The sequence below is a fragment of the Hyaena hyaena genome, unplaced genomic scaffold (genome assembly GCF_003009895.1).
Source record: "Hyaena hyaena isolate Hyena2069 unplaced genomic scaffold, ASM300989v1 scaffold_426, whole genome shotgun sequence".
Classification (NCBI taxonomy): domain Eukaryota; kingdom Metazoa; phylum Chordata; class Mammalia; order Carnivora; family Hyaenidae; genus Hyaena; species Hyaena hyaena.
Window position 1 is genome coordinate 530,197 of NW_024081061.1, and position 12,718 is coordinate 542,914.

Genomic DNA, 12,718 nt, shown 5'->3' on the forward strand with positions numbered 1-12,718 from the left:
GATTCTCCTCTCTCCCTTACGTGCACACAAGTATTTGTATTCTCTCTCAAAATGAATAAACTTTTGAAAAAAGAAATAGGAACATCTAACTGGCTTAGTTGATTAAGCATCTGATTCTTGATTTTGGCTCAGGTCATAATCTCACAGTTCATGGGTTTAAGCCTTGCATCAGACCCTGTGCTGACTGTGCAGAGCCTGCTTGGGATTCTCTCTCTCTCTGTCTGTCTGCCCTTCCGCTGTTCCTGCACGCATGTATGCGCACGGTCTCTCTCCTCTCTTTCTCTCTCTCTCTCTCTCAAAATCAATAAATAAAAACATGAAAAAAAGAAATAAGATAAATTTAATAATGAACTTAATAATACAGTGCTTTATTTTTTTAATATCCATATTTAATGTACCATTACATTTTCCCATTTTTGTGCGAAGATCTGCTAAGCAGAAAGAAGTATACTTCCTGAAAGAAAAAATAAGCCTACGATTTATTGGTAATATAATCTGTTTCCTATACTTCTGTTTTGAACTTCTCTTTAAAAAAAAGATTTTATTTATTTATTTCAAGTTTTATTTATTTTGAGAGAGAGAGCACAAGCAGGGGAGGGACAGAGAGAAAGAGAGTCAGAATCCCAAGCAGGCTCTGCATCATCAGCGCAGAGCCTGATGTGAGGCTCGAACCCACGAAATGTGACATTATTATCTGAGCCAAGATCAAGAGTCAGAACCTTAACCCACTGCACCACCCAGGTGCCCTTTTTGTTTTGACCTCTTGGTGAATGTTACTCTCTAGAGATCTGTACTTAAATTCAAATGTAGGTCTCTTGAGATGCATTCTCAAACTGTAACAAATATTCTTGGTTATCTCTTTTGGCCTTAAAGATTCATTTTTGAGTACACTAAAGAATAATCAATGAGATGTGAACTTCACATTAAAAAATTTTTTTTTAATGTTTTATTTATTTCTGAGAGAGAGAGCTTGAGCAGGGGAGGTTCAGAGAGAGAAGGAGACACAGAATCCAAAACAGGCTTCAGGCTCTGAGCTAGCTCTCAGCACAGCCTGATGCAGGGCTCGAACCCACGAACCTTGAGATCATGACCTGAATCAAAGTCGGACACTTAACCGACTGAGCCACCCAGGCACCCCATGAACTTCACATTTAAAGTGTCATGAAAGAGTTGTAACTTTTAGTTTGTGTAATTTGGTTTTCAGCATCAAACCAGGATGGTAGTGGGAGGGTTTTTTTTTTTTTTGCTTGTTTTAGCTTATTGAAGCTTTTTAATTCATTACCATGAGTTTTTCTTTTAATGTTCATTTTTGAGAGAGAGGGAGAGCATGCATGCAAGCATGCATGGGAGGGGCAGAGAGAGATGGGGACAGAGGATCTCAAGTGGGCTCTGTGCTGACAGCAGACAACCCCACGTGGGACTCGAACTCACAAACCAGAGATCATGACCTGAACCTAAGTCAGATACTTAACCAACTGAGCCACCCAGGCTCCCCATGAATTTTTATTTTTAACAGCTGCTAAGATTAATCCTGAAATAAAAGGTTTTTGAAATCTAGACATTCATATAAAATACAGAGTTCTTTTACTTGCAAACTATAGTGATTCTTTTTTTTTAAGTTTTTATTTTATTTATTTATTTATAAGTAAACTCCACACCACACATGGGGCTCAAAATCACAATCTAGAGATCAAGAGACATGCTCTACCAACTGAGCCAGCCAGGCACCACACCCCTCCCTTACTTTTTATGGAATCTGTAGTAATTGTTGAACTATTTACCAACCATTGTAATTTGAGTCCATGTTAGATATCCTCCCACTACCTTCTTACCTCCTTTTTTATACTTCCACAAGGAGAGCTAGGAGTCGAGAAGAGTTCCAGAGGGAGACTTGAGTCAGTGATTCCAGTAGGTATTCTTATATTAACTAGTGTAACAGAATACTCCATTAAGATTTAAATGGTAGGTCTTCAAATGCTTTTGTTAATTAAATTCCATCTTAATGTGTTTTTCGTTTAGTTTGTCTTTCTCTGTCTTATTGATGTTGTAGATTCTAGGTCATTTTAAAAAGAGACATAAGTATTGATCTTTTATCTGTTAGTAAGGGACTAATAATTCTAAAGACCTACACTTGAGTGCTGTCAGTTTTTTCTTGCTATAAAAGCCAGTTTTCCAAATTTGAATATTATCTATTTTGACATTACAGTCCTGCTCTATACCAGCATTATAAAAGGAGTATATTATATAATAATGTGTTGGGGAAATGATATAACACATTGAATAGTTGAAACTTTTGGTTCTTTTTTACCCTCTCAAGTAAGAAATGCCTATTTATAAGTGGAACCTTGGACCTTATCAAGAATTTTTGTCTCCCTAATAAGAATTTTCAAGATCTTTTAGCCTAAATACTTTTTCATTGAGCACCTTATCAGTGTTCTAGACTGCACTAGTCATTTTCTTTTCTCTCTTCAGACTCAAACTTGATTTAGACTCATCATCCTGCCTAGGGCTTACTATATTGCTTATAAATGAACTGGGATTATACAGGGAATGATATGTTATTATAGTGTACATATAATAGAGATAATTGCTTCATGGTGGTTTTTTGTTCTTTTTCAGTGTTCCATTGGCAAGCTACAATAATGGGGCCAGTAAGTATTCAGATTGATTTCAGAATAAATGTTCATATAATTCACTCATTTTAATCTCACTTTTCTTATTACCAACAGAATGACAGTCCCTATCAGGGTGGAGTATTTTTCTTGACAATTCATTTTCCAACAGATTATCCTTTCAAGCCACCTAAGGTAATTGGGATATGTATGGCAGTTGTTTTTTATCTGCTTTCTCTGATACCACTAAACCAGTTTACAGAAGTTTTTCTTTTTTCTATAGGTTGCATTTACAACAAGAATTTATCATCCAAATATTAACAGTAATGGCAGCATTTGTCTTGACATTCTACGGTCACAGTGGTCTCCAGCACTAACTATTTCAAAAGGTAATGGAATAGGTGTTTGATATCAAGAAAAAGCAGCAGTATTTTTTTGTCTTTTAAGGGTTACTTTAAAATGATTACTCTTATTCCTTTTAAGAGGAGGTAGCAGTCCCCTTATTTTTTAGTAGGCCTTGAGACCACTGGAGGGAGTTGGATTTTCACGCATAGGTATTCTTTGGTGTCATGACTACTCTGCCCAAAATGCCATTCAAGCTTAGGTTGGAAAATGGCCTCTTGGTATATTTTTTAGAGGAAAGGTTAAGTAGAAGATAATTAGATAATTAATGTCTCTTCCAACCTTGAAATCCATGAATGGAAAGGATAGATACTCTTAGGTACTCAGAAAAGGAAACAACAGCCCTTTTAGAGGAATGCTTGTGATATAAATATGGACTACAGGGTCATGAAGAACAAGAATAAATGAATTCATATTCAGAGTCTTTAAGGTTTTATCACCTCTGGTCTTGAGGTTTCTGTCAAAAACAGATTAATCCTCTAAGATGACCAGTTTAATAAAAAAATTTTTTATTTGATCATCTTGATTTTTTTTTGGTATATAGTCCTATGTGTGTTTGAATATATATTAAAAATTTGTTACTAATTTTGTCATGAAATACTCAGTAGTTCTAAATAAAACCTAATTATATGAGTAGATTGGTAACTTTTTATATCTCTGAACTGAGTATACTGTTAACAGACATTTTCTTATATTGTTGATTTGAAATTGTACAGCCCCTCAACATCATACCCAAGTGAAATCACAAGTAGATTAAAAGCTGTCAAAATACAAATACAAGAAATAGGCTGCAAATGAGATAATAAGCTAATATGTTTAAAATAGGAAGAACATATATAAAAATAAGAAAAAGATCCCAATAGGTTAATGGTCAGAAAGGAGCAGAACAATCAAAGAAATGAAAATTAAGTTCCTATTTTTCACCTTTTTAATTAACAAATACCTTTTAAAAAGAAAACCAAATGCTGGTAAAGTACATTGAAATGAGTAAAAAAGAGTATTGATCCTTACCAATATTGTGAAAAATGAGAAAATACTATGTTTGAAAAAAGCAGAAAAGAGATAAAATTTTTATATATTGTAGGTTGAGTTATAAAGAAAAAAAATATGTTTGTGGTCCTTCCTGGCTCATTCAGTAGAGCTTACAACTCTTGATCTAGAAGTTGTGAGTTTAAACCCCATGTTGGGTGCAGATTGATTTAAAAAAAAAAAAAAAAACACGGATGTTGACCAGCTAGAAAGAAATAATGTGGGCATTTGGGCGATGAGATTCGGTGTATGAAAATAATTTTTCTTTACTATTTTTGTTATATTTTATCCTTTCTTTAATGTGTACCTGTAGACAATAGGCAACATAGTTCCATGGTAAAGAACATAGATTCTGAATCCAACTGTTTATATTCACATCTCAGCTCTACCTCTTAATCAGATGAAACTTGAGACAGATTAGCTTCTGTATTCCTCAGTTTTTCATCTGTAAAATAGGGATAATAATTCTAACTTTAATTATTATTATAAAGATTTAAAAAAAGCAAAAAGGCACAGTTAATTGGTTTCTTATAAGACTCAGATAACTAGGATAAAGTCACTGTTCTAAGAAATGTTGGATATTTGCCATTATAACTTTGGTGTTATAAATATGACTTGTATACTCTGACAACTTTTTTTCTTAAGTAGGCACTATGCCCAGTATGGGGCATGAACTCATAACCCTGAGATCAAGAGTTGTATGCTCTATGGACTGAGCCAGCCATGTGCCTCTGACAAATTAATTTTTTAAAGGAAAAATAATTCTGGGGTATTTAGGGGTGCCTGAGTGGCTCAGTCGGTTAAGTGTCCTACTCTTGATGTCGGCTCAGGTCATGCTCTCTTGGTGGTTAGATTGAGCCCCACATTGGGCTCTGCTTTGAGCGTGGAGCCTGCTCAAGAGTCTCTCTCTCTCCTTCTGCCCCTCCTCTGGTTGCATGTGTGCATGCTTGCTCTCTCTAAACAAAAATCTGGGGCATTAAATTAAAATTTATAGCATCCCAGGCAGAAATATAAACAAAAAAACTGGGGGGAACAAATTTTTAAAAATTGAGTTTCACTTGGCTGGCTGAGTAACTAAAGCATTCAGCTCTTGGTTTCTGGGTTGTAAGTTTGAGCCCACATTGGCTATAGAGATTACCTAAAAATAAAATCTTTAAAAAAAAATGTGGCTGAAATCGATTTCCAGATAAGTGGGCCCTTTTCTTTTTGTAAGCCCCTCTGTAATTGAGGGGCTGCTTGTGAAAGTATTGTTCTTGTGATTTCCTGGCCTGGTTGTTGTTCCTTCACCAAGTAGCAGTAAAGATAGAAATCTAGTAATGGGACCAAGAGAGGTGTGTGTGTGTTGAGGTGAAGAGGGGGAAGGTTTAATAGTGAAAACTGTAGCTTTTTTTTTTCCTTCCCCCTTCTGTACCTAGTGTTGATTTTTCCGTTGCTCTATATAAGGGCCATTAGTTTGACCTATGTTCTATCTGGATAGCTGTCTTTTAAAATAATTGCAGTTCTGTTTTGTTGAATTTGATTATATCAGTATACCTAAGTTTAATGTTTTAATGACTCCCTTTTGTAAATTGAATGTTGGGCAAGTAATTTTGTGAAAGGCCTGAATCCTATATGTGATATTATTCCTTTTTCGAGGGCAGTAACTTTGACCTGGAATTGTTTCTATTTTGAGTTTATATGTTAGGGATCTAAATACACAGAAAGCTTAAAAGAAGCAATTAAATATGACATCAAGCCACTTGATTGTATGTTTTTAGATTTAGAAGTGACTGTGGGTTATGACCCTGATGAAAATGAGTATATACTGATGAAAAATGTATATGTAGATAAAAATATAGTCACTTCAGTGAAGTGTCTCTATAGGTTATATAAATAGGAGTCTCTCTCTATAGAGAAAGAAGATATATTATAAGAAAAAAGCAGTTTTCTATGAACTAAAAGGACCCTGAGTAGTACAGTAAGAATCTTTTTACCAAGTCCAGGTACCCACCACCCCACGTTCCTTTCCTTCTTGGAAGAAAGTTAGAAAAGTTATTTCTTTAAAAAAATTTTTTTAAGGTTACCTTATTGTAATAATTGTAAGAGGAATTTGGTAAGGGAATTTGTGCAAATACTAATTTGGTAGCATGTCTAATTTTAGGTGAAGATTCTTCTGAAGTCTTGCCAATTTGATGGGCTGGACAAGTTTCTTCTTTCAATAATAGTGAATAATTTCATGAACATTCAAAAATCTGTAACTTCCTGTTGTCATTTCCAGGAAATACATGAAATCTTTCCTTATTGCTGTTAGAATGTTCTGTGCTTGAAGAGGGCATCAGGTGATACACCTGACAATGGGAAGAGAAGATGTTTTGGGAATGCCATCTACCAGAATTGTGGGCAACAGGAATGAAGAGTCAGAAAACATCTTTCCTGATGTTTTTTATTTTCCATATACTCTTAAGGCAAGGAAATAGCTTTTTTGTTAACAAACTGAATGATAAAGGGCATGTGAACTTTTTCTCACCTCTCAGAAGCCCTTGATCTCTCTAGGTAGGAAAATGAATTATTTTCCTGGTGAATTTGATGTTTTGGGAGTACAATGGGCTTAGAATCATTGTCTCCTGCTACAGAATATTAAGAGAGAAATGAGATAGGTGAGTTCTGTTGCATCAGAATAGAAGAATTGGAATTTATTTTAGTATGTCAGATGCCCCTCTGTTTAATATAATTAGTGGCCTTGGCCTCCTTCTTTGCATTCAACAAGGAATACATAAGTTTACAACAAAATTTGAACAGAGGCAATTGTACTGTTGAGATTTGACTGCTGTGTTCCAGGTTGTCACTGAGAAAATGGCTTAGATGAGATTCTAAATTGTCACTGGAAAGAATTTGAGAACTTAATATGTTGTATCCTGTATAATAAGTGTGGCCAGCCCCATTTGGGGGCAAATACTGCCCTTTATGTTCTTAGACTAAATTGTTTTCAACTAAAAATGAAATAAATCCATTGTATCTGAATGTAATACCTGTCATTGAGAAAGCAGTGATTGTTGGATTTCATGGTTGGCAGTTCTGAGAGCATTCAGTAGTGTGGTTGTCTTTGGCATTTTGAGAACCATTTATCTCTAAAGTTGGGTTTCTAACTATTGAGTTTTATGTCCTATGAAAAGTGTTGGCCTAGGATTTGGAAGACCTGAATTATAATTCTGCTGTAATAACTCACCGATCAGGGACAGTGGGCAAGTCACTTCATCAGCCTGGGCCGGTGTCCTTAGGGGTTCAAACATAGAGAAATCCTACATGAGGTTTTGTTGATTATTGTTACTATAAACTTAGGTACAACTCAAAAAGCTGCTAGGCGCTACAATATGAATAGGTTCTTAGAATTTTCTCATGTGTTGGCATCTTTTCAACCCTTTGTTTTTATCCTCTACTAATTTATACCTTTTTTCCCCCATTACAGTACTCTTGTCCATCTGTTCTCTGTTGTGTGATCCCAATCCAGATGATCCTTTAGTGCCTGAGATTGCTCGGATCTACAAAACAGATAGAGAAAAGTAAGTATGGCCAGAAAAGTACCTGTGGTGGGGTAGAGATGTTTGTGTCTCGGATCTTAACTCCGGGCTGAGTATGGGTCAGATATTTAAAATGAAGTTCTCATATACTGACCTGGGGACAGAAAGGAGAGTGCATCAAGTGTCTGTAAGTGGAGGATACTAATCTTATCTCTCATTTTTTTCAAATGACTCCCACTGTCTAGAAAAACTTCTCTGTAGTGTATTTTCTAACAGCCTTATGTCTTCTGGTTGGCTTTTGATTTACAAAAGCCTATCTGTCTTTGGTAGGTATTTGTAAATAAATGGGAAAAGGGAATTGATTTTCTACCATTTGGCATAATCTAGAAAGAAAGTGACTAAATACAACAAGACATGAAAGCCCCAAATTTCCTTTAAAAACAAATCTTAACATTGAGTTTACATGTTTTTAAAAAAGAATTTACATATTTTAGAATTGTACTATGTTACTGAAGTGTGGTAGGATACCAAAAAAGATAGTAACTGAAAGTTCTAATATTTTTATTTTGTGTATTATTCATATAAGACTGTAGGAGGACATAGGTGGGAAATTGTGAATCATTTTCTAAAGTCAGAAAGATTAAGAATTGGGGCTTCTGGGTGGCTCATTCGGTTGGACGTCCAACTTCCACTCAGGTGATGATCTTGAGGTTCACGAGTTCAGGCACAGAGCCCACTTGACATCCTCTTTTCTCTGCCTTCTCTCTGCCCCTTCCTTACTTGCTCTCTCTCAAAAAGAAATGAAACATTTTTAAATTTTTTAAAAAAGGATTAAGAATTATTTGAATTCTTTTGGATTAGAGAGTTTTATAGATAGTATATTTTTAAATGGAACTACACCAGCAGTGAGGGATTATAAGTGCAACTGGTTCTTAGTTTAGTTTGTCTGTGTTTAGGTTTGAATGGTATCTATAGTCATGTATTTCTGGCTGCATTCAGAATAAAATTAGATCATGCTTTTTTAATTTGTGAATACATCCACAAATAAAATTTTTTTAAGACTTACAAACATTTTTAAGTAATATGAACTCAACCCTGAGATAATGACGAGTTGTATGCTCTACCAACTGAGCCAGTCAGGTGCCCTGCACAATTTAACTTCTTATATAGGCTTTTTAAAAAAATGTTTATTTATTTTTGAGAGGAGGGGGAGAGAGACAGAGCAGGAGTGGGAGAGTGGCAGAGAGAGAGGGAGGCTCTGAGCACAGAGCCTGATACAGGGCTTGAACTCAGGAAGCACAAGATCATGATCTCAGCCCCCAGGCACCCTAATAATATTTGTTTATTTTTGAGAGTGAGAGCATGGAAGGTGCAGATAGAGGGGGTGGACAGAGGATCTGAAGCAAGCTCTGTGCTGACAGCAGCAAGCCCAACACAGGGGTCAGACTCACACTCTTTGAGATGGTGAACTGAACCTAAGTCAGACTGTCAACCAACTGAGCCATCCAGGAGCCCCTTCACATAGAAACTTTTTGATGAGAGAACCATTTTGTCCAGTATCTAGATGGGCATGAATGCCTGCCAGAAGGCATTTCCCAAGTGATTGTAGTGGCATTTTTCACTGAACTTTTCCTACATCTCTTTTTAAACAAAGAATCTTTTGCCCTGCTTATTTTAGTACTAGAATGTTCTGGAGCAATAAACCCATTCATTTTGGCAACCACGTTGTTAGGAAAGTATTACATGAATTTAATCACTATTGGTATATGATTTTAAGAACCATATTTAATGGAGAATTATGTAGTTTTAAGAACTCCAAATAGGAGCGCCTGGGTGGCTCAGTTGGCTAAGCATCCGACTTCGGCTCAGGTCAGGATCTCGCAGTTCCTGGGTTCGAGCCCCATATCGGGCTCTGTGCTGACAGCTAGCTCAGAGCCTGGAGCCTGCTTCCGATTCTGTGTCTCCCTCTCTGACCCTCCCCTGCTCATGCTTCCTCTCTCTCTCTCTCTCTCTCTCTCTCAGAAATAAATAAAACTTAAAATATATATATATATATATATATATATTTTTTTTTTTTTTAAAATAAGAGCTCCAAATAATCAGTGACTGAAGATCTTTCTTAGAAATAGGTCAGTCTTGGGGCACCTCAGTGGCTCAGTCAGTATCTGACTCCTGGTTTTGGCTCAGGTCATGCTCTCACGGTTCATGGGTTCAAGCCCCACATTGCGCTCTGTGCTATCTCTGTGCTTGAGATTCTTTCTCCCCCACTGCCCCCTCCCCTGCTCGCTTTGTCTCTCTTCTCAAAATAAATAATAAAATAAAACTTTAAAAAAAAAAAGTGGGTCAGTCAAATATAGAATAAAGGTGTACCAGCTAATGCTAAGATGTAATCAGAATCCTCTATTAGTAGCATTTCTAGAACATTGTTTTGGGTTGTACAGCCTTTTCCCACCACTCTGAATAAATGCTTATTAGAATGTATTAGAATTTAGAAGTCTTTGCTACATTACTACTAGTTATTCCCTTCAAGTTACTAGGTGGGATAATGAATGAAATCTGTTGCTTTCTGACTGACTCCTCACCTGTGTTAAGCCAAGCTTCTCTTTGTGTGTACAGGTACAACAGAATAGCTCGGGAATGGACTCAGAAGTATGCGATGTAATTAAAGAAATTATTGGATAACCTCTACAAATAAAGCTAGGGGAACTCTGAAAGAGAAAGTCCTTTTGATTTCCATTTGACTGCTTTCTATGAGCCCACGCCTCATCTTCCCCTGTGCACATGTTTACCTGATACAGCAGTGCTGCGTGTTGTACATACTTGGAACAACAAACTAGAAATACTGTACTTCTGTACCAACATTGCCTCCTAGCACAGAAGTGTGTGTGTGACAAGCCAGTTCTCCAAGCGTAACCTAGGTGTGAGACTAAAAGTTTTCCTTATTGACTTAAATTTGGATAACGGCAAGGTGAGGGGTGGTGGGTATGGTGTGTGCTTGGATGGGGAAGAAAAGCTCCACTGACCTGTAGGAGGTTGTTTTTAAGTGGAATCCTTTTAAACTCAAAACAGTTATGAAAAGCAAGGCGAAGAACACGAAGCTGTTTCTGTATTCATTTATTCCGAAGGACCTCCGTCTTAGGTAAAGGTTCTGACCAACCAGATTAAACTCTACCCACATCCTGTATTTTAAGGTCTAAGTTTAACTGGTCAACATTTAAATGGAATGGAGCTATTAGTACATAAAGTGTGATGGGCTTTGTTCCCACATCTTTTGCATCTCCCCACCCTTCAACCTTTGTCCTTTCAGCCCCTTTCTCTCTCCCACATTCTTTGGTTTGTATGTGGTTTCTCAGTTAATACATAGCTAATAGCTCTTATTTTTCTTATGTTTTTAACTGCTTAGGTCTATATGGATGTAAGGGTGAAAATTCATTTGATGGAAATACTTGTGTATATTTAAAGACCCAATTGCTCCCCTGGAGCTTGTACGTTCAAGAATGATTAATCTGTGTAATAAACTGATTACTACAGTCATTACATATAATTTTGTGTGAATAGGCCTTTTGATTTTAAGAACTTTGTCTAGCAGAGATTAGTGGTGGGTTTTCCCCCCACCCCTAAAATGTTGTCATTTATACTGGTCGCATTTCAAAATCATGAAACAATTCCAGTTTACATAGTCAAAAGATATCTTGAAAGTAATTTTACTGAACAAGATAAGGGCATAAGCTTAAAAGCATTTCCATGAAACTTAACATGTGCAGTATTCCAGGAACATGACTGTTAAACTAAATAAGAAATTTGCTTTATTAATGAAATTAAGCTGCATTTCACCAAAACCTTGTGACATTCCCTTGGTACATAGGACATAAAACAAAGGCATTGCTATTTGGTAAGTTTAAGCTTCTGTGATTGTGATTGTAAAAGAGAAACATTGACCAAGCCTCGGAAACATGAGCACAATCTTGTATTGGAGAGTCTACATAATTACTTTGCACTGACATTGCAGGATGTTCATCCAATTTTAAATTGTACTGTATGTGGCTTTTTGAAGTCTTCCCTTGAATCTAGTAAATTGTAGTTTGAAACTTGTAAACAACTGTGTTTGCCAGAAACATCGTTCGTGTGACTAGGCAAGTTACCTTTTTTTTTACCCCCCCTCCTTCTCCTAATCTAATTGTAAACCAGGCCAGCCTGAAGGCCATGGCTGATGCTCTCTAGCCATCAGGTTCTTTTCAAATGCATCTTTACACTCTTGCACAAAAATTGAGGAATAAATGTCCACTGCTTTTGGTTTTAAACTTGTTTAACTTGTCTTATCTCTCAGTGTCACTATCCCCATCTCAGAACTAAAGTGTGCTATAACCTGAAACCTCTTGAACTGCTGCTTACCTTGCTTACTAGCATTTCTAGCATTCTTGACCTTGCAGAGAAGGTTTGGCTGTTAACAGGTATGGGGAAAGGAGTTAGAATTGAGCTCAAACCTAAGATTACCCTATTTTCTCAGTATCATTGGCAGGTGGGAATTCAGCAGTTTTGGATTTGCTATTAACTAGTCTGGTGACTGTGGGTCACTTGCACAGATCCTGAAAGCCCCATTCTTTGTCATCTTCAAGAGCAGCCAGCTCATTACCATTATGTCATAACATAGACACTTTTTACAGAAGTGCTCTTAAGTATTTCTAAGTGCTAAATAAAAGTCATCATCTGGCATATAGATGCCAAATGAAAGAGTTTGAATGGTCATAAACACTTAGGTCCTTGAATGCAGTTTGGTCTTGCTTATTTGAATATGGAGCATATTTGGTGCAGTCTGCATATATGTGCCTTGGCCAGAACAAAGTCTCAGTGAGGGAGGCCACCTTCCCCAGTCATAAAAAATTGTTAAGTCAGGGTGCTTCTCATCTGGGATCAGATTGCTTTTTACAGGAATGTCCCTGGCATTAGCACATGTTAAAGCTTATTTTCAGTAACCCTGATGATCTTGGTGAAGCAGTGGTTCCCTGGTATATCAAAATTGATAAGTGTAGGCATTCCCTTTGCTTTGCTGCTTATTTGTTTATTTTTGAGATGCAGAGAGAGCGAATCCTGGATAGGCTCCACACTAAGCACAGAGCCTGATGCGGAGCTTAAACCCAGAAACTGCAAGATCATAACCTGAGATGAAACCAAGAGTCA

General features: G+C 36.7%; 1 protein-coding gene across 2 annotated transcripts in view; it reads left to right on the top strand.

The window, feature by feature from the left end:
- The window catches only part of UBE2D2 (ubiquitin conjugating enzyme E2 D2), a 57,062-nt gene extending 45,221 nt beyond the window's left edge, over positions 1-11,841 (top strand). Inside the window, exons 2-7 of one of the 2 annotated variants that reach the window (XM_039252740.1) lie at positions 1,856-1,908; positions 2,620-2,651; positions 2,730-2,807; positions 2,896-3,001; positions 7,489-7,582; positions 10,157-11,841. In XM_039252740.1, the coding sequence (XP_039108671.1) occupies position 1,908; positions 2,620-2,651; positions 2,730-2,807; positions 2,896-3,001; positions 7,489-7,582; positions 10,157-10,202 (357 nt within the window). In that variant the 5' untranslated portion in view covers positions 1,856-1,907 and the 3' untranslated portion in view covers positions 10,203-11,841. The remainder of the gene's footprint in view (positions 1-1,855; positions 1,909-2,619; positions 2,652-2,729; positions 2,808-2,895; positions 3,002-7,488; positions 7,583-10,156) is intronic. The other variant, XM_039252739.1, reaches the window with a different exon arrangement.
- Positions 11,842-12,718: the final 877 nt, after the last annotated feature.